Genomic DNA, 27,904 nt, shown 5'->3' on the forward strand with positions numbered 1-27,904 from the left:
GTCAACCTAGCCAAAGAAATGGCAGACTAAATATTTGCTGAAAAGCTCTTGTCAGCTGTCATTCAGTGCAGAAGACAAAGTTTCTTTATTGTGCGCAGGCAGCTGAGACAGAAAATTCTCAGTAACACACAAATATTGAAGTCTGTCCTCAACCAAGACATGGCACTTTTGGCTGGGGCATGGGCTAAGGAGGAGATGGCCTGGCAGGGCAGTTCCTGCTTAGAAACACAACATACCTCTTCGATTACAGTGAGAAGCTTGAGGAGAAGAGGAAAGATCCCTTTGTTTTTCATTGGCTATTTTAGCTTTCTGTATGCATTGGTTGAAGCTGAATTGATACGAAGCGCTTATGCTCTTGTTTGTCTTCCACAGGGTGAAGTGCAGAAGTAAAGTCTCCCAGCTGAACTACTATGAGGTCAGAAGCCTTGCTGCTATATTTCACACTGCTACACTTTGCTGGGGCTGGTTTCCCAGAAGATTCTGAGCCAATCAGTATTTCGCATGGCAACTGTAAGTATAAGACTCTAGAAGTCTCAATTTCCATGGTACTGATCAGCAGACTCCCCGTTAACAATATTGTATTACAGTTGCAATGAATGAAATTGTTTTTCCCAGTCTCTCCCAGGTCAGCCAATTTACATTCTCCAATATTAGTAGAAGAGCAAGACTTTTTCACATTCATTTATGATTACTGGGTGGTGAACTGCTTGTTCCTCAAAAACAGGAGCCTTTCTCCTCCTCAGACAGACACTTCAGTAGCATAATCAAACCCAATTTCTTGTTTTATCTAGCAGCAAATGAGGGAAGGTTTTTTTTCATGATCAAAGAGTTCCTCACCTGATTTGTGAAAACAACATTCTGGATAACCAGCCAAGCACCTCAGAGTATCAAGCATAGCACACTAATGAAACTAAGCTGTGAAAACATAATTGATCTAACACAAATAACCAAACTTATTTCTTCAAGCTCTGATGGATTCCACTTTAGCATTTGGCATTTTTGCCTAGAAAGCTTGCTGGAAATTTTGACTAAAAAAAAAACAAGAAAAAGAATCTTTTGTAACAGAATCTCTCTTCTTTCTTACTAGCAGTAACTGGCAGACTCTCCAAATCTAGGGTAACAGACAGCTGCAAGTCAGTATTGAGATTTAGTGGCTAAACAGGTGGAGAGCTTTTTTAGCATATTACCGTGCAAAACAGGCTTAGCGTAAGTAATTCTTCCTCATTTACCACAGCTCAATTATGATTACTCCAAAAAAAAGTCTTCTGAAGTTCCAAGGGTTCAGATATTCAAAAGGAAGGACTTGGGTCTGTAAAAGTGTGCTAATGAGTGGTGAGTTAGCAGTGAGTGGGTAGGTTTATGTTAACATCTTACTTTGGATCAGGAGTTTGATTTTGAAGTGAATCTCCTGATGGTCCTTGCATACTGTGCCTTGGGGTGGGATCAGGAGTTTGATTTTGAAGTGAAACTCCTGATGGTCCTTGCATACTGTGCCTTGGGGTGGTCTTGGGGCATGTAAAATAGACCTTTTTGGATAACACTAAACTGAAAGACAGACTCCAGCAGCATACTTAATGTGCTCCAACTGCTGATAGGCATCCAGTCCATGGGACAAGGCTAGAGCTGCTCTGAAGTAAACCCCACTGAAGCATATCTAGTGTGACTGCTGGTTCGTCAGCACCAACTTTTTCACCCTCCAGTCAGGTGATGCTAATCACACTTGCTAATGTAGATTTAACCAATCTTGATCCTTTTGGAGAAATGGAAGCATGGGATAACGTCTTTCTCTCCATCACAGAGTGCTGAAGTCTGTACAAATGTAGAGGCCCCTACTCATGTAAGATCAGTGAGTTATAAAGGAAACAGTATTGAATAGAAGAAAGCTTGGAAGTTAAAACTTGGCACTTTGCATGTAAATCTTGATCAGAAGGATTAAGCTTCTGAACATAAATCCCGGCTGAACTTTGCTAATTTGTTTCTCCAGAAATACTCAGCATCTGGTTTACAGGGAAGTTACTGTTTCTACCCAGTGTTATCACCAGGCTTTTTGGCGCATGGCAGTCTCAAGTGCTTTGCTCAAGCCACACTATGAATCCATAGTTTAACTAAGCTTAACAGGGAGAATGCTTTTAGAGGACAGTAGCTGAAAACATGAAAGCAGTACCTGAGGTTCTGAAGAAACAGACTCCTTCAAGGTAACTCCATGTTTCTGGGAAAACATTGGTGGGAAAAGGCACAGGCATGGCTAGATGCTAGTCAACTGTATAATACACACACACAGCAATTTTGCATTTATGCTACTGCTTATCAGGTTTATGCTCCTCCTGTCTTCCAATTGGCTTTTTGTTTACTTAGCTTGCTCCCTAGTTTGTGCATCTAGGTTTCACAATCATGCATACATATTTAACGGCAAGATGGCTCCTAGACAAAAATGTTCACTCTTTTTATAGACAGTACGCACAGATCATCTGGGGAGCACCAGCGCACCTTGGGTATGTTGAGGTCTCACCAAATAAACCATGAGAAAAAGCAAATAAATGCTCCTGCTGACTGGTAGGGTAAGGGGAAAAAGCTCACTTGTTGATAGCATGAAATCAATACAGGGCTTCCAGTCAGAACTGTTGTCCAGTTGCCAAAAGATCTGCAGTATCAGACTGGTTGCCAAAATAATATGCAGTGACTTTCATTTTATAAAGTTCAAGTAAATGGTTACCCACAGTTTCTCAGAAATCCCCACAGCTGCTCTACAATGGCAGCCTGATCCTGTAGGAAACCCATGGAGCTGGCAGTTTGTACGAAGCAGAGCCAGGGCTTTTGCTCTAACCACTACCAATCTAGTCTTTGTGGTGATTGATAGGCCACTGTAAAACAGCTTTGTCCTGCTAGGTACACTTTGGCAGCCAGAAGCCAACATTTAAACTCTGCAAGCAGTGAAAGAAAAACTGTGAGAAAGTGCTGAGTACCTGTATACCAAGAGCTCCAGAGCAGCTTTAAGTTCTAAAAAGTCACAATTTTCATTTTCTAAAATGGTAATGACTTTCTCCTTTACAACTGCAAACAGGCTATAACCCTAAAGAACTGTTCAGCCCTCTGTGCTAGTACCTTCATGCACCAAGCTGTATTGCTGGGAGAGAAAACTGTARTTTTGGGCAGTAGGTTGGAACTGAGATGCTCCGTGTTAACATGGTTTCACCTTGTGATTCTGTTTTGTCTTTTGCTGCTTCTTTATGAACCTTTTTTTCCTTCACACAGATACAAAACAGTATCCGGTGTTTGTGGGTCACAAGCCAGGACGGAACGCCACGCAGAGGCACAGGCTGGACATCCAGCTGATAATGATCATGAACAGAACTCTCTACGTTGCTGCTAGGTCAGTAACCCTCAGCTTCCTCGCTCCCTCCTTGCTCTCTTTAGAGTGAGAAASGGAAAAAATGGGATATTCCAAGCTCGTCTTGGCCAGACATTTTACTTCTGGATTTTTTCACCTTTGTAGCCTGTTAATAAGACATATTAGAAACCTTGTTAGCGAACTAAGGTTCAGTCTCGCAAGGTGCTGAGCCGTTCCTTTAAGGTACCTCCACCTCCCTTTGAATCCAGGGAGAGGAGGTTGCCAAAGGAGGAGTTCAGCACCGTCGTGGAGAGAGATCATCCTCATTATCTCCTTAAAGGAGCCTGTAATTTTGTTTGCGCACACAATTAATTACATATTTTAGGGAATGATTCTGCTGGTGCACAAATGCATGTTTGAATAAGAGTTGTTAAACTTCAGTGTTACTCTTTCAGGCACATTTTTAATATCATAAAACGAAAAAGAGAAAAACATGTTTGCTGCTGTTCTTTTGATGTACTCAGCAAGGTTAATTGAATTTGGTGTCTGGATATTTTTGGAGAGCTATACTGTGCAGATACAAACACATGCCTTTATGTAAAAATTGCATATAGAGCCAGCCATTTGGTTTGTGTAGCTCAACATAGCACTATGAGCTTCAGTGGAGCTATACTGATTTATATAGCTGCCAGCCTGACGCAGATCAGACATTAACACTTCCTTTCCCTGCCTGTTCTTACCAGAGGAGCCTGACAATCTCAGGGTGGGAATTACCTGATGGGCACAGGGTAAATGCAATAAGGACACAGATTAGTGAGGGTGAGTAGTCCAGCTCAGGAGCTCTTGGGCCCAGATCCTATTTGGGACCTCCCTGCAAGCTGCCCCTCCAGTAGCAGCCTGTTTCTTGCCTGCTTTCTGCTCCTTCTGCTGCTGAGAAATACCCACTTCTGCGTGTGCCACAGAGAGCCAGGCTGTTGCTGCAGATGGGAGGAGTGGCGGGTGGGATGGCCAGGAGGTGAGAGGGAACAGCTGCCGAACAGGCAGCCACTTGCCCAGCGGCAGCCACCGGCCCTGTCCTCAAAGCCCTCAGCAGCCTCCAGGAGCTGCCTGGCTTTCTTCTCAAGCAGTTACTCCCTGACTTCTGAGTGGTTGGATGTATCCCGCAATGAGGATCTTGCCTGTTGACCTTCACTTGGCATGAAGTAATTAGTTGCTTTCACCAGCAGAATCACTGGGTGCAATTTTTACATGGTCACTTGTCTGACTACTATAAAACTGCACTGCTAACTGTGCGTGTGCCCAGGCGTTGCAGCTTTATCTGCTAAGCTCAGGTTCTTAAGGCTTTTCACATACACTAGTTTGTACTTCCTCTGTGTCATTKAGTTTTGGATTCCTGCTCACGCCAACACAGGCTGGTTTTCCTGCCATGTTGCCCCTCCACAGCAATTACTCCCAAAAGCAACAGTAAGAGCAATACAGGTCTTGAAGCCAAGAAGGTGTGGGGATTGAAGTTTTTAAACAAAGAGCATATGTTTTCTAAACACCACCAATTTATTTTTTCCTTTTTTCAATACTGCTTTTTCCTAAGTCATCGCACCTCTCCTTGCATGTGCATTCCCTTCTCCCAGCTAGCGCAAGCCATACTTCTTTTACATGCACAGCTTCCAGGCACAGAAGGCRCCAAAAGCTCACGTCAGATCTGGTATTCTGCGGTGCAAAGCATCCTCTCAGGAAATGACTAGCCACCTGGGCCAGTCCCTTTGTGTCAGGTCTTGGCAAAGAGTGTGTAGACTGAATAATACATAGTTATGCAACACAGGGCTGCGGTTTCTTTTCTTCCATGGGGTGTTTGGATTCATGCTGTGAATATTTTTGTTGGCCAGGCCACTGCCAGACATCCAGGCCCTCTGCATCTTCTTCCTTCTACAGGGAAGTGTTGTGGACTTGGTGCTAAGGTGCAAAGAATGGGCAGTCCCACAGGGAGGCCTCTCTAGGCTTTACCTCAACTCAGTGCTTAGTAATTTTGCTACATTTAGTGTGATAATGAGCAGGAGGTGGGAGTGGAGTGGTTTGAAAGGTGGTGGCAGGATTTCCTTCTTTTCATGGCTGAGTTCCCTTTGCTTTCCTTATTTGTTTTCTTTTAAATTAGCAAATTATTTGCAGCGAGAAGGTGGTAAATCCGCTTTGTGGATTTTGCACTGTTGTACTTACAGCTTGTTCCCAGACTAAAAGATTGCCGCAATTACAGTGTTGAAGTGCCCAAGCAATTGACCCTACAACAGGAAAAGCCAGCTAAACATTTTGGGATCTGCAACTACTGTGTGTACAAGTTATATAAAGAATGTTGATATTTGGAGGAGAATATGTATATTTGTATGTGTATATGCATTCTAGCATAATATATAACTAGGTACATGTATAAAATGATGTTTTATAATAAGAGCGGGCTTAGATACCCCTAGGAGCTAGTGACCTGCAAAAAAAACAAAGACCTAATCTGTTTTGTTCTTACTCAAGCACAAGAACTTCTTATACTTTTTTCCTTCAGTAACTCAAAAACTCTTAAGTGTATTCTTTTCCCCCTCCACATGTTATTGGAATCCCTGCTGGGCTGAGAAGACTATGTGATATAAGTTAAAATTCAAAGGTCATTTTTATCTTCAAGTGATAAACTCCAGAAAATGAGTCATCTTTTGATAATTAGTGTGAATGAAAGTTTATAGCTATAACACTGCATCTCCTTTAGGGGTGGTAATAAACCTAGAGACTGAAGCAAATGTGAACACAATCAAAAGTGTTTCTCAAAGAGCTTTGCGACAAGATTAATTGAAAACTGTAGTTAGCATAAATCCCTTAGCTATCATATCAGATGTTGCTTTCATGCTGTTTTTTTAGGTGTCTAAATATAGCGATACTAAGTTTATGTGTGTACCCAATTATTTGAAAAGCAATCAAAACAGATGATTAAACATCGAGAGATTTTGGTTTGGGATTATTGGATTTTTTTTCTTTTTTTTTTCTTGTTTGCTTGTTTGTTTGTTTTTTAGAAAATCCAGTACCCAGTGTTTGCTTTGCAGACAATTTCTGTGGGGAAAACAGGGCAAACTCAAATTTCAGAACCTCTAATAATTTATTACTGAGTGACTGACATTGAACACAATTTCTTTGTCTGTCAGGTGCCTCTTTGGGCATGTGCAGTATGGGACTTCTGTAGTGGCTATTATCAAATAAAATTTGGTATCACTTTGGAAAGGCTTCAGTTCGTATTACAGAATAGAGATAGTCAACCTGTATAAACTAACTCAACTGAAGCCCATGAAGCCATTTTGCTCAGCAATTAGAATATCTAACTTCTAGTGTGTAAAGAAACAACTGTTTTCTTTTTTCTCCTTGGAAGGGGCTCTGTCTGCCTCTCTCTTTCTCTCTCATGCATACGCCCTTTTGTAAGTTGGCTATGTCTCCTCCTCCCATTGTATTGAGCAGTGGCTGCTTTTATTCACATTATCTGTCACCTCTCATATGTATGTACAAAATGGTTTACTGAGCCCGTGAAGCATCAGAATGATTCCCTCCTCTTTTGCAGTTACCCATTTCCAGACATTGCACTGAGTGGCCAAGGGTCATGCACAGCCAGTGGCATTATTTAAATTCTCTTCCTCCACAAGATTATGCTATGGCAACAAAACTCAGTTCTGCTGACTGGAGGTGGGAAAAACGGAAGCCCTAGGATTAAGTCAATTTGTGTTAGAATAAACTTAATTAGCAGCGAGCTGTACACATACCACAGCTAGTAGATAGTAGGAGTTAGGCAGTAGTGGGAAAAGGAGGGCGAGGACAATCCCTTATTTTCTGTAGTTAGAGAACCTTCCCCAGAATTTGACAGCTCTTTCACTTTCTGCTGACATTGTCAGCAACTATGTGTTAAATATGGTATGAGAAAATGATACATAGTTTGCCTGATACTAGCCCTCTTTAAGATGACCCCATAAGGTAGCATCTGAATTTTTTTGAATTGTTTGTTAAACCAGAAGGTAAGTCCCCTAAAAACAAAAAATCCTGACCACTGTGGGCCAAGATTAGTAACTAAAATTAAGAGCTGTATTGAAAGGGTTTTTTAGAGGTCTTGCAGCACCTAGTTTTTTATATAGTAGAACTAAAGGAAACAAAGTGTGATGTACATAAAAAGGAAATTGTGTGGTAATCTATGAAGCTGATATGCTAATAAGTAATTTTATTCCATACTGACCCTGACCACTGCTCTGCCAATAAAGTCAGACAAATAATAAACTGAGGCATTAAACCTGTCTTGACAGTAAATGGCAGTTTGTACAGAGACTGGAGGAGAAAAAAACCCACAGCTCCTCAGTTTGGCATCTTAACAAAGCAAGTGCCTCAAGTGCCATAGCAGAGAGTAGATTTTTTAAAGCCAGTTCCCAGTAACAATGCTGCCCCTTTTCTCCATGTGAGAAAAGTGTTGCTTATTCTTCTTATAGCGGAGTGTTTTGTGTTTGCTTTAGTTAGAGACTAGCACTGTTTCCCCCAAACCTGATAAAAGGAGGCTAATCTTGACAGCAGAGATTGCTAAAATGGAAACAGTCTACATCCTACTTTCAGCAGACTCCTGTGGAGACCCCTTCAATGCTGTGGATCATTCTCCAGCTGCACGGCTTCCTGCTTTTTGAAAAAAGTCAATGTTATTTCAAGGAAAAATGTGATGCTCAGTGTTTTTCCTTTCCTTCTTCCCAGTTTGGTGTGGCTGTTACTATAGTTCTGTGGATTGGTGGGGGGTTTTTTGAATTTTAGGCTCCAGACAAAAATGTCATTGTTCTCAGCTTACACAGAGGAGAAGGTTTAAAAATAACTCTTCACCTGAGCAGCTGAGTCTATTTTCTCTTTCCAAGGAGAGATTGGCAGCTAATTGTAAAGAGAGCCAGGTTCTCAGGAAAGTGGGAAGGTAAATGCAAGCAAGGAGCATAAACTTTTTTCAGAGGAATATTTTGCAGTTTATTTTGGCCATCATTGTGTGAAGAGATGAATGATTTCTGGGAACAGTTTTGTGGTTGTCAACCTTTTCCCTTCTATATTGTCAATCAAATTATCACAGCTGAGGTTAAAGGCATAATTATAAAAAAAGAGAGAGAGAGAGAAGAAGAGAAAAACATTAACCTCTTTTTAACCCTGAATGGCTCAGTGACTACTATCCCAGGAAGCTGGCAAAGGTTATCTAGGGAGGATTGCAGCTGATTTCAGGATATGCAAAAACATCTGCACACTAGACCGTAGCATCTGGTGTAAGACCTATAGAGCAGACATGATATGGGGCTCATCTCCTTTCCAAAATCTCATTTGTTCAAATAATCACTTTTGGGAAAGAATCTCATTTGGAAGTTTTGTAGAATTTCTCTTTTTTTTTTTCTTAATGGGAAGGAAGATGGTTTATATATGGAAGTGCTTTACTGGGAAAAGCAGGCGATGCTCTCAGTATTATTCCCTGGTAAAACCTGTGTTCTTTTTTGAATGGATTATGGATTATCTTGTGATAGATAGCTCTCTTCATAGGAAATGAACTGACAGCTCCATTTGACTTTGCATTCATTTGCCTTTGTTTACAGGGACCATATTTATACTGTTGATATGGACACATCACATACAGAAGAAATTTATTTTAGCAAAGTAAGTAGCTTTTATCATCACCCAGAAACCAAGGACTCTAGAACAAGCTTCAAATAAATAGGAAGATGACATTGTTTCAAACAACTTGCCAGCGCTGCTGTAAAAACTGTAATAATCAAGTAAGATGGCATTGCTAATCATATTTGGGGAAAGCTAGAATAGCAGTCATGTCCTCTGTGAATTTCTGATAAGTGATTTAGCTGGGCTGATAAGCAATCCGTACTGAAAAGCAGTGAGGTCCCTGCTGGAACATCCATCAAACATCTCTTCATTTATATTCTGCAGCTTTCTATAACTGCTATACTATCCCAATTAAGTACACTGAAACTTTCATCATAAAAAGCAAATGCTATTTACATATTTTCATGCACACAGATTGTATTCACTGATGCAAGTACTCACTAAATAAAATCTTATTTTAGCATCGATTTGTAGATGTATTCACATTATCTCCATGGGAAGTTACATCCAAACTAAGAGCTTTGCCTGCATGGCCATATTGTACATTAACATATGCATACTAGAAGGAGTCTCCCTTCAGCTCCTTTGCATTGCATGCACATTGTGTAATATGTGGCAAACACAGTCTTGATCCACTGGAAGATCATATGAATGTGGCCACTGAATGGATTGCACCGCAGGAGGGAAGAGTGTTTTTTTGTAGCTATCAATGATGCTGAAGATGAGCTTATGCCTTGTTACTCTTCAGAAAAGTGAGGTCAAAGGCTTGTAATGGAAAGAACAGTGTTGTTACATTCACGATAAATGTTTAAGCTAAGAGCCCTTAGTGAATGCATATTGCCTCAGTTTACTGTCAGTTGACGCTGTCAGGACCAAAATCATGGTTCTGATGTCAAAGGTGTTATTTTCTTAGACCACAGGTTTTTAGATTAAGTTTTATTTTAATTAATCAGCCTACGACATTTGACCACTTCTGAAACTTACCACAGATTTCATGACTTCATAAAAGGGCTGTATCCAGAATACAGTGGAGACACGAACAAAAATCCAGGCTGGGATTTACCTGTAAGTGTTCCAGAGGAACAATGTTTACAGATAAAATCAGGAGTATTTTGATAGGTAGAGGGCTCTTTGAGTCTGTTAGCTGACTTGAAGTGATAAGAATTACCTGAATTTGATTTCTTTGCTCATCTAAAATGTCCTCTGCCAGAATATGTATTCCAGTAGCATAATGACAGGGTTTGTGGTCTGTAAATGTTTATTCTGATTTGCAAAACAAATTAAAAGAGAGAATGCAGCACTTTTAAGAAACGTGCATATATTTTTAAAAATAGGCCTATTGCTAAATTCAGTTGTTTGCAGACTTCAAAAAAATAGGATCATTTTCTAGTTTAATGAATAGATAGCAACACAAAATTAAGTGAATGTTTTGCATCACTGATCTTTCATTGTTGTGGTGAATTAATCATGGAGAAAGGGTGCAGAAAGCATTCGATAAATATATGTTCAGCAGCTAGTCTCCCCTGGGGACTTTTACTTTTGAAATCAAATGCAACAACCTCTGGTCTCTAATTGATTTCTTTCTTGATCCTTGCAGAAATTGACATGGAAATCTAGACAAGCTGATGTAGACACATGCAGAATGAAGGGAAAACATAAGGTTGGCAATTTTCATTTCTCCTGCATCTGCCACTTTAGTTTAGTTGCTTAACTATTATCTCAGGCCACTGTCTGTGATGTGGAATGGATCATGCCGTTCACTTCTTTGCTAGTAATTGCTTTTTCCATCAAGTTATTGAAGGCTTTAGTTTGCAAAAATAGTTTGCTTTTAATGTGTTAAAACATTATTACAAGAGCTGCAGCAACCTCCTGAAATACTGAGAGCTCTGGGGATTTTGGACATAATGCTAGGGGTACTGATTTTGCTTAACATTGCCTCACCAGCTAAGTGCTGCAGTCCATCCTCCCTAGGAATTTACAGAGAAGTTTGTATAAAGCATCAGAAAGCATGAGTGTTTGCAGATATAGAAAGACTGTGTTTGATCACACACCGGTTTTCCCCTGGTGTAAACTRTGACTAACACAAAAGGGATCAAAATTAGGTGCAGACTCTTTGTTCCTGCTCCCCCTTCTAGTTATGTCAGTGCATTACTTTAACTTAACCGGTGATACTACTCTTACCGCAGCATAGATGAGAAGAAAATCATGTCTCTGCTCTTGGGGAAAGCAACAGCTTTAAAACAAAATTAATCTATGTGAACGATAGCAAAATCTGAGCTATAATATGAGTATCATATCCTCAGTCCTTTGCAACCATTTTTTAAACCAATAGAATGGAAATTAATTGTCTTCTTCACTGTCAGTTAAAACACAGTAGGATTAAAGCCCCAAATATCACAGTGGCTACCAGTCAATTTCATTTTAGACCTGACGATGAAAGACCATAGCATAAAAATAAAGGCAAACACCCAGAATGCAGTAGCTGAAATACTTTTTATTATTTTTCTTCAGGATGAGTGTCATAATTTTATTAAGGTTCTGCTAAAAAGAAATGAGGATACATTGTTTATCTGTGGAACAAATGCCTTCAACCCTTCTTGCAGGAACTACAAGGTATGTGATCTGTCTGTGGGATTTTATTTATGCCCTTTCTTTCTGTTGGATTTATTGTGACTATGCTGGCAACAGCATGAGGTGTGTCATTCAACAGTGCATCATTCAGTTCTGTAGCATTTATCGTGGTTTCTTTCAATGCTACGAAACTCAGTGTTGATTGCATTTCTGAGGGTTGTCAGATTGAAGACCTACTTCTTTGCAACTCTTCCATATTGAAGTTTATTGTCACTTTGCGTTGCCCTCCATAGTTGCAAAGATCCTCAGTTCCCTACATGGATGTGGGGTTGCTCCTCAGAATGTCCCTGAATTTGTCATTGACACCACATTAAGACATAGGCTGATGCTGAAGATTATTACTGGGATAACGCATTTTAAATGTCTCCATCATATTGTTCTCAATTGCAAAGCCAGTTCTGAAGACGCTTAAGGACGTTGCAGAGTAAAACCCAGAACGATCAGTGTTTGGGACCCAGCAGAGAGGGAACCTATGAAGATACTATGGTATTGCATACTGTAAAAGTGATCAACTGCAGATCTCCMTAGAGAAAGGCACAGCAGGCAGGAGAAATGGATGTATTTCTCACCAGTTGGGACTCTACAAAGCCAAAACATTATCTAGAGCATTGTAGAAAACTATGTTGGTCCATGGATACTGGCCATTAATTCACTGACCCTGATTTCTTCCTGAGACCTAGTGTGTCCACTCTATCTGCATATTAAGAGAGCCCATTTACTCAGCTATTTTCCATTTTCTCAGGCTTGCACCCATATAATCTGACATAACCTCCATCAATGGATGTTTTTTGAGTAGCTTTGAAATGAATTGAGTCAGGCCATTGATATCCAGACTCTCCTTTTCCAGATTCTGCTGTGTCCCAAAGGTCATTTCTTATCCTTCTTCGGGTAGAAGAAAATTCATGCTGCTTCTAATGAAGTCATGGCACATTCTCATTGACTCAGAGGTGTCAGAGTTATCAGAAGAAACAGCATAAAGATATTAACGTCCAGGAAAAGAACTTCCTTAGTGGTATTGCTTGTGACTGCTGCTCTTCTTTCCTTTCTCTGCCATGCTTGTTTACCTCATTTACCCACTGTAAGGGCTGTAGCCTAGGAAACAAGTTAGAGAAGTTCAACAGAGTATTTTCTTTCAGTCTGTGAAGGAAGAATCTTATTCAAGTGCAAGCTTGCATTGTGGTAATCAGTTGGTGCACATACCTGGTGTAAAGCAGCAAGAGGACAATAGGTGTTCTGTTAATAGCCATTTCTTCTTCCTTCCCTGACATYCTGCTTCTGGCATGCAGCTGGCTTTTCTGTTTCCAGTGCTGTATTTAGTATTCCAYCACTGCTTGTAATTGCTTAGCGCTCAACAAAACTAATGCTGCTAACAAATTTCAACCAATCCTCTTGCTAGAAAGCTGTCTTTTAATACAAATAAGAGTTTTCCATGGCATCCTAATGTGAGGGATATAAATGGTCCTCCTTTCCCTTACTGCAGATGTTTCATTCCCCATGATATATGGCCTGTGCAGACTGCCTCACCTGTCGCTGAGCTGCCGGAGCTTGGATAGTAATACCTCCGGGAGTCTGCAGAAGGTCACTCAGACACCTGCCCTGACTTTTCCTCTCTATATTTCTAGCAGTAGAGACAGGGCACTAAGGACATGTCAAACAGAAGATATGGCTGTCCCTCAGCACTGTAAAGTGAAAGCGCAAATGAGCTTGGAATGTCAGGCTCAGTACAGGGAAAGTTGCTTGGGACTGTAACTCATTTCCTTTCACTACCATTTGAAATGCTTTTCCATTCTAGAGTAAACACAACTAATTCCCTTCCGTGGGTCTTGACAGAAAAGATACATGAAAGAAAACAAATGATGACCAATTATCCACTGAGTGGCTTAGGTCCCATAACACAGGAGCTAAAAGTTGATTGGAGTAACTGATGGTGACGGATGGGTTATTTTTTGTGCTCTGTAATTCTGTACTGTGTGTGACTTATACAGTATAAACTGTTCAAGTTACTTGAATATGCTAGAAATATTTTTACCTCCCAAATACTGTAATATAAGAATCTTAAGCAGGTAAGAGCTGTACTTTTCCCCTGTAGCTCAGTAAACCCTCTTGAACTATGTGTAAAGTTGATCTGTATATTTGTATAATTATTAGTACCTAGGGTGAATTCATTTCCCAGGAGTTACACTTAAGCCTGAGATTTTGCAATTTCTGCACAGATTAGTTCTTGCCTGATGGTAAGAGGATTTCTTCATGACACAGACTCAACTGATACAGTTAGACTTGGAGAGCATCCTTCTAAGTATACAAATCAAGGAAGAGAACACCACTGTTGTGACTAGAGCAGAAGGATCTCTGGACTTGAGAGAGAAAAATGCACACACAGATAATTGTCCTAGTGTTGTTTCCTCTGACTGCTATCGCTTGCAGTCTTTTGCTGTGTATAAGAGCGCTTCTGTTGAATCACTGTTGAGGATAAATTYTGCATCCTTGCCAGAACTGCAGACCACATAGGCTACTACAGTTCAACAGGAAGCTAGCATACAGATAAAATATCAGACTTTTGTAAAATGTATTGGGGTTACCTCTGAAGGGATGCCTGACTTATAGGACATGCTTTTCCAGGCTGGTTTTATTTAATTCTGTGATTTTTGTTGGATTTTTAATTCACAGTCAGGAACACAGTTACACAAACAGTTATCTTCCCTTCGCAGAAATGAACAAACACTGTCATAAGTCACATCCTGGGTAATAAGTTCTGTTTCTTTGTCTGAAGAGCTCCCTTTTGTTTTTCAGATGGATACGCTGGAGTTCCTGGGAGATGAGTTCAGTGGAATGGCCAGGTGCCCCTATGATGCAAAGCATGCCAATGTTGCATTGTTCGCAGGTAAAGAAGAATGACTGTGATAATCTTTGGCTTTCTCTCCTGCAGCCCAGGTTTGCCATAGCACTGTATCTCTTGAATCCAGAATGCCAAAATCTAAAAGGTGGCAAAGGGAGTGGATAATGACTACAAATAGGGGCCATAAGGAAATCATTAGCACAGGAAACCTTGCCTTCTCTGGGATTAACTTCACTACCATAAACAACATTGCCTAAAGCCTTTGTTTCCTAATTCAATATTTCAGTATTTCCTGAATTCATGATAATATAATGCGAGATCAGTGTGAGGCCCAATTTCTGGCGTCCTGCTTCTACGAAAGTCAAGGACAAGGCTTGTGTGAACTTTTAAGGGGAGGAGGGCAGGATATGCTCCTTTAACATCTCCTAACTAAGTTAACGAAAGGAAGTTAGGGAATATGCTGTGATGTCCCCTTTTCTAGATCCAGAAGGAAAGGGAAGGCGATTTTATTTTAAAGCAGAAAACATCTTCACATTCTATCACCAGCTGTAGTATACAAACAAGAGAGATCTGTTGGTTAATAATGATTTATGCTGCATGCAGTGAAATGCAGTTAACTCTGATTTCTTCTACAGTAGTTAAAAAAGTGAGTGCTTATTAATGGGGTTAATTTGGGCTATTGATTGTGAAATGATATTTTGGTACCTCTCCTCTTCATAGATTCCCAATTAAATTGTTTCTTTATTGAACTTCTCTTAGTGTGAAACCTGCTGATCTTTTCTTAAACTTGACTGTATAATAGATGTAAAGATAAAATGAAAGCCACTTATGATAATGTCACTCCTTTTTACAGGTGTGTTGCTAGAAAGCATGGCCTGTAACTTATGTGGAAATAGTTTAGGAGTTCCTCTGAAAGTTTAAGAGTTTGTACGTATTCTAGTCACTTTTAACTGAAAATCATGTTTGTGGCTGTATTAACCACTACAGTGTTAGAGCTAGCATGACCTGCCTTACAACAGAGAGATTTTATAGCAGGTTGCAAAAAATTGTCTTACTCCCAGTACTGTAAATTAGTAGGTCCATTTGTTTCCAAAATAATGATGATGATCATGGTGATGATCTGTAATTTCTTAATTAAAGTCAAAAGAACATTAAGTAGAAATTCTGTGATTGTAGCAGATAATTCATAGACCACAGAAATAGAGAGACATCTTCAGAGAATGATTCATCCCATGTCTCAGATTTCTATCTTAGGGCAGTCTGATGACCCTTTGGAAGTGCTTTTCTCTTCCCACTGGCCAGAGAAGGAATTTATGACCAACTTAGTCTAACATTTACCTAACATGCAGCTAAAGTTAGGTGAGCTGAATTCCACTCTGTCACTGAAGAAGTTCTCTCATTTTTTGAAAAGAAAATATTTACAAAAATGATCCTACTCTCTCTTAGGATAATTCAGAATATAGATTGATTCTGATCAAATATATTCTTACAGAATATACCCAGTAAATCTACTAGCTTAAGAAAATCACTATTTGATATGCTATTCTTATTGATCCCCTTGATAACTTTTCACAGTGTGAAAAGCACTTTCATAACAGTTTAGGGCACTAATCCAGCTCACCTTAGTCTGTTGGGTGCATTTACATGAATATGGTTCTTGCAGCCTGTGGCTATTATGACTGATATGTGCAAATTGTAATTGGTCACATGGTCTGCAGGAACTGGGCAGGAAAGAAAATGAGCATGCGATTATATTAACGTGACCTCAGACATCCTTCTCTAAACAATTCAGCTTTTTATTCTATTTTAAATTGGTCTTAGCATCTGCTTTTATTTGCAATTTTTTTTCTGGTTTTGCTAAGAAAGCGAGCCCATTTTTAAATAGCCAAATAATGATAAGAACTGTGGGATTCAGAACAAAGAGTATAGTCCTGCTAATAAAAAAACATCTAATTTCTAAACCTTGAGTGGAAATTAAACATTGTCTATAGTTGCAATAAGGAGTGCTTGACCAGTAGAAGCTTCTCACGAGAGGGCCTTCGAGGCCTAATAGGCAGCATAATCTCTGTCAAACTAGATGTGGGTGATTCTGAATTTTTGTAGTCACAACTGAGACACAAGTCACTAGTCTTGCGTTGCGATGTTTGTGCTCCCACCAGACACTGTGATTCCGATTATATCTAGCCCCATGTTACCATGACCCACAAACATATTTGGCAACAAATAGCATCTTAAACTGTTGTCAGAGCTCACACTTTTACCTTGAGATTGTTTTGCAACTTTTTGTTGTCTTTGGGGTGCCATTTTGTAGACCCTTTCTGATCTTTTTTCTTCCAGTGATATTTAAGAGAGAAGGATACATAATTCATGCGGCAGATATCTAAAATGCATTTTAAAAAGGAAAAATAGATGGGAAATCCTCCTCCATCTCTTTGCATCCCTGTTTTGCCTGGGCTACCTGCACACTGTTTAATTTTTTGCTAGYGATTTTTGAGAGAGAAGGAGTTGCACATTAAAGCTCACAAAGGGAGAAATTTGAATAAGCATCAGTTAGCTGACGGTCCCTAAGACTTGTCTAGTTTGCTATGCCTGTTAAAACTAACAGTTCTCTTTCTGCAGCCCCGTATTTATTTTGCTCAGATCTGTAGGCAACTCTATGACTTCCAGGCAGGTGAGAGAATTTATGAGCATTGAACTAAAGGCATTTACAGAGAAACTGGATGGGGTAACTTGGTTTGACTTACATAAACTGATAAAGTATTATTTCTTAAGATACCTTCTCCCACAACATTCCTCTGAAATTATCATTTTAAAGATTGGTGACTTTTGTCCAGTCCCATTTACCTCGCTGGATTTTTTTCACTTCAGTGTTTCTAAGGAGATTTCTGATCATTTCATTTGTCCCCCTTCATTTGATTGATGAGAGAAAATAATTACATTATTTCTGTCACTCCTCCCTTTTGTTTCTTCTTTCCTTCTTCCTCAGAGGGAAAGCTCTATTCTGCCACAGTGACCGATTTCCTTGCAATAGATGCAGTCATATACCGAAGCCTTGGAGACAGCCCAACCCTGCGGACAGTTAAACATGACTCAAAATGGTTGAAAGGTAGGCAAACAAGCAAAGCAAAACAAAAAAGCAGCACCTCGGGTGAGAATCTTGGATTCCTGACAGACCTCTTTTGTCATTTCATTTCAGCAACACTTTCTGGCAGAAAGAAGGAACTAAATTATGTCTTTTACTTACACAGATTTATTTATCTCTTTTCCTCTTCTCCTGACCCTAAGTTACTGCACTTGACAGAAACTGTGAGCATAGTAGAGCAAAATATATTCCCGCCAGCATTCCAAGCTGAAACCTGTCAATTCACAGCTATTGGATGAAAGAGTTGGAATTTGCAGGGCTTAGTGTACTTGGCCTGTGCTTGAAACAATTCCTTCCCTAGGTAACAGTTGAGACTTTGTGTCAGGTAACAGTTGAGACTTTGTGAAGTATAGAGAATTTGTTCTGCAGCATTAAGATTCATCAATAAAAATAAAATTATGGGAATTTTGCACAGGGCCTTCATTTTATAGTTCTTAGGTACTGTACAGCTGCCATTGAATTAGGCAATTTGTGTGCTCTAAATACCTTCATTGTTAAGAACGATGCTGTTTACTTTCACGTAGGCGTTATGAATAGTTAACATTTGGAGGGATTCTAAGCAGTGGGCAAAACCGTAGTTTGAAGGCTTTTTCTGCACGCAGAAATGTTTTGCCAGGTGTCGACTTTAGCTCTCCCACTTCGCTTGTTGCTACAGACATGTATGGGCAGAAACAGTTACATAGCTTGTTATTCCCTCCACATACAGCCATCAGGCCATAAAGGGCCCTATTTGGACCCCTCAGGCATACCATTACTTACTGCCTCTTTACCTTTTCTTGTCCACTGTGAAGGGCAGACATGTTAGTGGCAAGTACTTAATTACTTTGCCTGCGTTCTCCACAGATTTGCCTGCAGGTATCCTGTGCATCCCAGACATTGATTCTTCTGTGGTGGTTACGCTGCCTGTTCTGAAAACTGAGCAAATTTGCTTAATGTAGGCACTTAATCTTTAGATGGTTAGTGTGGATCTATTTGGCTTCTCTCTGCACCATTAGTGTATTTGCACACAATATGCTATACCTAGTGCCTAGACAGAATGTCGTCTTTTTTCCAGAACCATACTTTGTCCGAGCAGTGGACTATGGCAACTATATTTACTTCTTCTTCCGGGAAATAGCAGTGGAGTACAACAGCATGGGAAAGGTAAGAGGGAAAATATTGCCTTGAATGTCTTTGTGACATTCAGGAGGGGAAAAAAATATGCTATTCTTGAACCAATGCTGTTAGGAATGGCCTTGAAATAAGAGCCATAAATCATGATGACAAGGTCATCATTTTGAGAAGATTCCTATCACTCAAGGCAAAAGGTTGGTTGAAGTGAAACACTGCACTGTCTTGAAAGGAAGCAAGATGGTTTCTTATGGTGATGATGTATATTGGAATCTCTTTTGTCAACCAAAAAAAGCACAAGGCAAACATACTTAATTCAGCACATCAGGTTATTTTTAAACCTGGATTCTRTAGCAAAGATGTAATTTTCGTTAGGATATCTTAATTGGAGTGCTGYGTGAACAGAAGCAAAATTTTGTCCTCTGCCATTTTGCAAAGAATAATTAAACACTTACTGCATTTTTGATAATTTCACAATAGCTTTCTGACTGAGCAGTCAGAAAAGCTGACTGAGGTCACAGAGGTGGAGGGCAGGAATAAAAGCCCGGCAAGGTTTGCATAGTTTTAAGTGCTGAAAATACTAGACTTGAAGCAAGCAGTGTGGGTTGCAGGGATTGTGAATATAAAATGTGCTTTTGCTTGGGGAAATAGAAGGCTAAGCAGCCTGTATGGAAATGAGTTTATATGGATTGAGAACAGATCTCCTGAAGGATTTATGGCTGTGTATTAAATGCCACAGCCTTATCTTTTATAGCACACTTCCAAAAGCTGAATTTTTCTCTGTTTGTTATTTGTCACAGATTATGGAAACACAGGATTAAATTAAGCACCTTGCTGTGTCATTTCAAATGATTTAAGGACAGAATTCCAATAAAGTCTTTCAGATCAAGCAAACATTTCATTTTCTCTGTTATTTTTGCTCTGCTCCTTCCAGGTAGTTTTCCCAAGGGTGGCTCAGGTTTGCAAAAATGACATGGGAGGATCTCAGAGAGTGCTGGAAAAACAGTGGACTTCCTTTCTCAAGGCTCGTTTGAACTGTTCAGTTCCTGGCGATTCACACTTCTACTTCAACATACTGCAGGCTGTTACAGATGTTATACATTTCAATGGCCGGGATGTTGTTTTAGCAACCTTCTCCACTCCATATAATAGGTAATAGGCACAGTAACCTTTTGCTTTCTGTTTCCTTTATGTTTTGCCTTTCATTGCAGTTTCTTTTTACTTTATTAAAGTACAAGCAGTGATTGCTCGTACAATGTTATTATTATGTATCATGCGCTTACCGATAGTTGGTGTTTCATTTTAAAATACCCTGGTATTGCTTACTGCGTTTTATATCTGATAATTTAGAACAGTTTTCAACCATTTACTATGTGGACATGTTCCTTGGACATATTTTTCTTAACATGGGAATAATTTAGACAGGACATCAAAAAGCGTTGCAATGTATGACTTGCAGAATGTTATTCCAAAAAGAAAATAAGATTTTCAGTTCTCAAAGGATTGGGTTTATCCTGTTTTTGTCGGCACCCTCAAAAACTGTTTTAATACTCTTCTCTCTACTTCATGCCTCCCTACTGACTCTCATATTTTCTCCTGGAAGAGCCAAGATACTAAGGTTTCCTGCTGGCTACAGAGGATGGGGCTCCAGAGCATGTAGAGGGAAGCAGTGGAATTGAACAGAGCTTCACAGTCCCTGCTTTGCTCATTTATTGTCATAGAGGAGAATTGAATTCTTCATGCGTAGTCAGCCAGTCTGCTACCCTTTTACATCTCTGGAGCTGCATCCATGACAGGCTCACAAAAGGGTTCAGTGAGCAAGGAGGAAAGCAGGAGCCATGCTGAATAGAAAGTTTCTTCTTTTTCCTGGACACATCAGCATATCCTCCTGTTACAGAACCTACACTCAAGAGTCCTGATCTTGCTTGAATACAAACTACAGATACTAATAAGAGGACCCATTCCTCAAACACCTGTATTTCATTTTTCAGTCCATATGGTTTCCAAAAGCATCAGTTCATCTACTAAGAATTTATTACCATTGCACATGTTTCCCCAGAAGTTATTAGAAAAAAGTAACTGTATCTAATTATTGAATCTCCCAGAGAAGTTAAAAAATAGTAACATTATAATTAAAAAATATATTGCTGTTTCACAGAGTAACATTTGAGCTGAAACAGGTTTGTTTTTTTTTTTTCCTGGAATTCATCTGTTTTTGCTGTTTACTTGCCACCTCTCATCAAAGCTTGACCTCAGTGAGGTTATGCACAGAACTGACTTTAAATGAGAGTAAGCCCAGGCCTGTGCTATATAATCACTGCTTTCAATAGTAAAACAAGAGGAGCTGCATTGGAACAATTATGCCACCAATACGGAACACAATTTTAAATTAGGATTATTTCTTTTTATGCAAATTGATTTAATAAAAACAAACAAACAGAGAATCAGCATCAGAAAACAGGCTGTATCATTGAGATTATCTCTGAATTGAGATTGTCCTCCTGCTCTGCTAGTATTTCCTGTGGTGTGCCATGAGTAATCCTTTTTCTTAGACCCTGCCTTTTAAAATCTAAGTACTTTATTTTAAAATCAAGGTATTTATTAAAGGCTCTGGTTTTTGCAAGGTAGGGGAGATGAGAGGAAGGCACATAGGCTTGGAGACCCCTCATTAACAGAGCTAACTCTGGCATGGACAGATCTCTCTTTCCCCTTCCACTGAGGAAAGGCTTAGAAAAATATCTCTGATCTTTGGAATAAGAAGTTCCCACTTGAATGAGCTGGAAAAGAATCCTCAGTGTAACCTGAAATCACTCAGGGTGGGAGCTGGTGATGGGTTGTAGTCCAGTGGCTGGTGTTTTTTCTTGGAAGTGACCCTTAGTTCTCCACCTGTATAGGTTTATGACACTGTGAATCCACAAACTGATGTCCTCAATAGTCGGAGCTTTTGCACTCTTCTAACCACATGATCCCTCCATCACTGTGGAGATGTGTGTTGAGTCCAGCCCTCAGTGCTTTTAGTTTTGTACAGTAAACCTCAGTCAAGCTTCTAGGGTTCTTTCTTTAAGGCTTAATTCAGCACAGTGCAATATCTCCTAGCTGAAGTAGGACTTGCAGTGTCTTTCAGGATTAGGTCCTATGTGTCCGAGATCTCTCTCAGTTAGCTATTAATGGCCAAATATACTCCCAACCAACTCGTACATCAAGATACTTTTGGCTGCCTCCATTTAGAACTCTTGCTGTGCACTATCATGTTAATGTAGAGCTCTGAACTAAGCCCCCGTCCATATAAAAACCCAGCCTGTGGAGATCCAAGCAGGACTATTACTGTCTCCCTACTTGTTGTTTCCTTCAGTAATCAGTATTTTGAAACCTTTTCATATTTATACAATTATTTTCAAATCAATTTATATCCCCTTTGAGTTTAGTTTTATTCTCTGTAATGGTATTATTGTTCCTACATTTTTTTCTTTGGTGTATAATAACCTATTAGCTAAAAGCATGACTGAAAGTCTCAGCCATCTGGGTTCACACTATTTATCTGATAAAATCAAGTGGTGAAAGTCAGACATAAATACAGTAGTTCATGTATTTAAAAAAAAAAGAGAGAGAGACAGGTGGATAAATGAATAATTCATGCTTCCAAGTGACTGACCATGGGAAACCCTTAAGCCTTTCAGAAAGTATGTAGGTAATGATATAATTATGTTTAGACAATGCTGCCATGTAGTTGCATGCAAATAATCAGAAAGTTGAAATTTACACTGTTACTATCTAAAAACAAAGTTGAATTTGCTTCTATGAGCTCTTTACACCTCATTGAGTTAAGCAAATTCCAGAGCATAGTTAACTCCTCTCCACTGAGAAAAGCTGATGGAGATCAGGCTGTGGGAGGATGGGGTAATAATGTGCAAATCCCAGGCTAATGGCACTTTGCAGCATGTTCTCAGTTTGACTAGCTCCATCCTCTGAACTGTTTGCAAAATATATTTTTGAGACATGGAGGGGACTGTGAGAATTAATATTGGGCAAACGTGACTTACAGGAACTTAAAATTCCAAATAACATGCTCTAAACAAGATTGGCTATTACTCTTCATGCATTACCAGTGGTATGCAGAGTTTCCTAGATTCTTCCGCTTCTTCAAGATTATTGCAATTACTTCTTTCTATAGAGGCTTTGAAACAATTTGTGCTGGCAGGAACTGTCTGCTGATTGGTACTTCTCAGGCTTTTCTATGGGGCTGGCTTTTCCTCTCAATACTCAGAGGTTACAAAGTTCAGGATTGAGTAGCCTGTGACAGGAAGACTTCTATACAGCATGTTTTTCACTCAAGTTTTTATGCATAACTGCAGAATGAGTAACAATTTCTGGGAAATGTCACTTTGCAGCATCCCGGGCTCTGCAGTCTGTGCCTATGACATGCTTGACATTGCCAATGTGTTTACTGGGAGATTCAAAGAACAAAAGTCTCCAGATTCCACATGGACACCAGTTCCTGATGAACGAGTGCCCAAGCCCAGGTATGTTGCGTATGCTCTGTTGTGATAGATTGCTCTGTTCCTGCACAGAGCACGCAGCTTTTGACAATTTGAAAGCCTTGTAAAGTACAGACACAACTGGAAATATATATTGTATCAGTGAAATAGAAATTGAGTTGGATTTGGATTTAAGGTATATTGGTGCAAGTGAGAATTTTTTCATTTAARCCAGATCTCTGTAATGTAAATTAGGGCAGGATCAGATCCACTTGGTCAAAATAATTGATAACTTAAGAGTTGTATGAGTTACACACCTGTTGCAAATTGGTTTGGTAATGGATGTATTTGGTAGCAAAGCCTGCTGCACCAGTTTGCTGTTCTGGGGTTAACATGCAATTTATGTGCACAGTGGATGCAATGGGGGAAGAAAACAGTCTTCTATCAAAATGGAGATTTGCTTTACCTAATTCTTCCTACGAGTTTTTTCCTGCTTCCATTTCCCTCCCGTTTGTTTCTGATCCCTTTATTGCACTCTCTTTGTATTCCCTATAAGCACCCATTTCATACAAGTTACTACTGACGGCCATTTGTTAACCAATTTATACCCACAGCCAGATTTTGCTCTGAGAATGTGATATAAATGTAGATAGAGCAAGTTCATTTGTCTCAGTCAAGTTCTCCACTTTAATACGTGATTTACATTGCCTCTGATATCTTAAGGAGCTATTCAATGTATCTAAAGCTCTGAGATGGCAACTGGGCTTCTACCTAGGTCCAGATTTGGCCCATGATATTTCAGAGAGTTGCTGAGTCTAGTATTCCCCTCCTGTCTTTATTCTGAGATTATCAATCATGAGAAGAACCTTGAAGTGACTGGAAAATCTTTTAAATTCTGCGTCTGTTTTCAGTCTGAGCCTTAGTAAGGCACCCGCTAGCATTATTCCTGGATTTTCTTCTGCTTTTTATAGTGTTCCAACAACTCACTGACATGATGGGCTGCCTTGGTAATACAAGGCTGCACACAGACTCCCAGGCCATTCATTTGGAACTCATATTCATATAGGGGATCTTGCAGGGAAGGTGGAAAAAGAGAATTGGTTTTTTGAGTGGGAAGGGAGATGAGAAAGCTGCACTGCAAGTTTGTGGTCTGAGCCAACAGCAGGCTAACAGTTACATTGGAAGATAGGATAATACTGCTTCTTCTAAGTCGTTAGCAGATAACATGAGCTGAATTGGTGAATAATGTTTTGTATAACATTTGGCCATCAATCTGCCTAATAGAAATAATCATTACTTGTAACTTACATTGAAATTCATAAGTGGTGGGGGCACAAGGCGCCTTTGAAAATAGGGTAATTTTTATTTAGATATCTCAATTTGGGGCAGAAATATTAGTGCTTCTATCAATGCTAGCGTTTCTCAGAATCATACTGGAATCTTTCAGGTGCCTAGCTTCTCTTTTTTTTTCTGAGATGAACAACAAGGTTGACTCAGTTTAGTGTTTACTTGATTAAACCAGCAGTGAGATTAAAATAGGGTTAATCCAATAATGTGATTAGGATTTAGAAAGAAATAGGATCAGATTTACAGAAACCCCAGGAACCACGGTAGCAGAAGACGTAGTCTGCTCCCTAGAATTTTCTGGAAATTTCACATAATGAATCAGTGTCCTTGGAAGGACCTAGGAGACTGGTGATACCTTTGATTTCTCCTTCTCTCCCCTTACAGCTAATTGTATATGCAGTTGTATATGCAGATAATCAAAGTATTTTGTATATGGAGAGAGGTAGAGCACACAGTCTCTGCATTGCACAGTTGGGCAGAACCAAATTCACTGACCCAGTTAGTCCCCTCCAGTTCTGTGTTATCCTGTGTTACCTTCCTACGTAACATTTAGTAACCTAACGTTTGAATATTTATCTAAATCTGAGGAATAGATGTGACAGGACTAGCATTATTGTTCAGGGTGGCATTACTCTGTTGATGTCAGTGACTCTACCCACTTTAGACCAGGTGAAGGCTGGACACTACAGCATATTTATGAGTGGATGGTCACTCTTTCATCGTCCCATCTCCTAGTGGCTCAAAACCTGAAGAACTGCACTGGTCTGGGAAAGGGAGCAAATTAACCTTCTGTTGGAGAAAATAATCCAGAAAATGATAATGACAGACAAAGAGTTTTGCTACTCCCTGTTTAGAGATGACCTATCCATACAGGAAGTTAAGTTGCCTAAGAGGAGCAGGGCAGCTTTTAGGAATATAGTGTGTAAATTTGTATTGAAATTGTCCAAGAACGATTAGATAACATCTCAGTGAGAGTCCTGTATGTGCTACAGCACTGAAGTTCTCCCATCCAAATGGAAAGAAGGGTGAAACCAATGTTTATGCAAATGCTTGCTGGATTGTCTTCCCCGATAGTCCTCTTTCTACCAGACAGTACTGGAAGCAGTGTTATTTCACCCATGTTTAAAAAAAAAAAAAGAAAAAAAAAAAAAGGCTATTTCCCCTGTACATTAGAGAGACAGCTTTTATTCCAGGAAACAGCAGTAAGATAGACAAGTTAAAAATCAGAAAGTATCTGTGCCGGTGAACTGTATCAAGCCAATATGTATATACAATGGTTAGGTTCCAGGTGAGCAGATGAACTACAAACTCTGGGTCAAACTTCTGCTAAAGAAATGTCTGTGTGCTTTTAGGTGGCAACACATGGAAGTACTTCTGAGTGGAGGATAGAGCAGGATTTTAGGCTCCCCTGAAGGGCTGAACAAGTCCAACAGATGCCTCGATCCTTCATTTAAACCCTTCTAATGCACTTCAGATTTCACTGCAGGGCCTGGTCACAGGCCTTATGGAAGGGAGACTTGCACTTAGGCATCAAATAAGTGTTCTGGCTTCTCCCTCTTGTTTTATTTAGACCAGGTTGCTGTGCTGGCTCTACTTCATTAGAAAAGTACGTAACCTCTAATGAGTTCCCGGATGATACTCTGAACTTCATCAAAACGCATCCACTGATGGATGAGGCCGTACCTTCTATTGTCAATCGACCTTGGTTCCTGAGAACGATGGTCAGGTAAATACCTCCAAATGCACTCTTCTCATCTTAACATGCTGTCAAGTTGTGCTAATAACCATGCTTAGAATACTGTTAAATTCTGTAAACATGCCTGGTGTGCCGGGCCTGAATCCAGCTAGGAAGGATGACAGTGCTGAGTGCCATAGAACTCCCTGAGCAGCTTTCAAGATTGGAAAAACCTTTCCAACCACGCTGTTCTGAAACCGGATCTTGGAGGAAGTACAGAGCAGGGAAGGTTGCCCTGCCTGTTGGCTTATGGGTTAGTATTTGAGACAGCTCTGTAGAAAACTTTGGGCAAAGATCAACAGATAGCTCAGGGATATGTACACAGGATACAAAGATGTCTGCCAGGATATGTTCACAGGATATGAAGATGTCTGTCAGGATATGTGCTGGTATGTTTCACTGTTTACACAAGTGTACAAGCAGAAATAATCACATAATCCCTATCTGTTCTATGGCAACAAGAGAAAAATAATAATGAAGAGATTTGAACAAAGACTCATAAATCAACAACCCTCAAACATGCCATCTCCTTCCTCTGAAAATATATTCCCACTCCTGTATAATGCTGTGGTCACTATACTACTTGTCTGCCCTCCAGTTGTGAATGAAATAATGTGACTAACTTTTGCCACATTTTCCTCTCTCCCTCTGTACAAGGATAGAGTTTTGTGCTTCGTCATGTTTGGCTTTGGGATGGTATGGTTTAGTTTTAATAATATGCATTCCATTAGGTGTTTATGTTAGATAAGTCAGGTTGAAGAAACTCACTTTGGACTCTGAGCAAAAAGTGGTGACATTTTGCTCTTACGGAAATTGGTTCTAGGATTTTAAGCTAGTCCTGGACAAGCTGCTTCCCACATGGATGATCTTTAACTTCCAGTTACCTTGTGTCAGAGGCATCGCTTGGGAGCAGATGGGCCGGAACTGGGGCACCTTAAGATTAAAGCAGAGACTTTAAACTTGATTCTGTACTCTATGGATAGCCAGTACAAAGAGGAAAGGTGAGATGTTGTGAGGGTACAGTAAACCATGCTGCTGAGGAGACGTGCTACGAGAGTATCATAAGTGGAGTTTCCAAAGAGCTGGCATTTCAAGGTCAGGAATATTGTCTTGCTGTATTCTAGGTACGTACCTCTAGCCAAAGGAGAGCGCAGCAAGCTTTGTGGAGTGCTTTCCTTTAATCATCAGTACCAGATCACCAGTACTTGTTTTCAATTAGTTGTGTGATCCCAAGATTCAGTATCATCTCAGCACTGAACACACTCAGTGGCTGTTGTGTGATTATTTTTCATCAGATAAAATGTCATTTAGCTCCTCAGTATTGCACTGGTACAGCTTTTCCTGCCAAATAGTTGACTATGGATCTGTTATCACTGTTGCTGCTTTTAATGGGACAAAGCTTGAAATTAAAAAAATTTCACTGTGCTGATTTTCTTTTCCTGCCTATAGAAGTCATCAGGCTAGTACTTTGCTTTTGATTGGAAGGATAATTACTAAGTGGTTTCAGACTCTTAGCACCCTTTCAGCGTTCTGCTTGAGGTGTGCTGCTGCAAACGCTTCTGCTAGCTCTTTGACATACGAACATGGAGTGCTGTCATGGATGGCTATGTGCTTTTTAGGAAAGACAGGCCAGGAAAGCGAGGTGGTGGAGTTGCTCTTTATGTGA

The 27,904-nt window shown here is 39.9% G+C and overlaps 1 protein-coding gene across 1 annotated transcript in view; it reads left to right on the forward strand.

Annotated features, from left to right (window-relative positions):
* The first annotated feature begins 410 nt into the window (after positions 1-410).
* Positions 411-27,904, forward strand: part of SEMA6A (semaphorin 6A) — a 67,728-nt gene continuing 40,234 nt past the window's right edge. The window contains exons 1-11 of the mRNA XM_026069484.1: positions 411-510; positions 3,253-3,370; positions 8,941-9,001; positions 10,560-10,622; positions 11,474-11,575; positions 14,384-14,474; positions 17,416-17,535; positions 18,626-18,714; positions 19,616-19,833; positions 23,070-23,201; positions 26,074-26,229. Of these exons, the coding sequence (XP_025925269.1) occupies positions 411-510; positions 3,253-3,370; positions 8,941-9,001; positions 10,560-10,622; positions 11,474-11,575; positions 14,384-14,474; positions 17,416-17,535; positions 18,626-18,714; positions 19,616-19,833; positions 23,070-23,201; positions 26,074-26,229 (1,250 nt within the window). The remainder of the gene's footprint in view (positions 511-3,252; positions 3,371-8,940; positions 9,002-10,559; positions 10,623-11,473; positions 11,576-14,383; positions 14,475-17,415; positions 17,536-18,625; positions 18,715-19,615; positions 19,834-23,069; positions 23,202-26,073; positions 26,230-27,904) is intronic.

This window comes from Apteryx rowi, unplaced genomic scaffold (genome assembly GCF_003343035.1).
Source record: "Apteryx rowi isolate R43461 unplaced genomic scaffold, aptRow1 scaffold_299, whole genome shotgun sequence".
Classification (NCBI taxonomy): domain Eukaryota; kingdom Metazoa; phylum Chordata; class Aves; order Apterygiformes; family Apterygidae; genus Apteryx; species Apteryx rowi.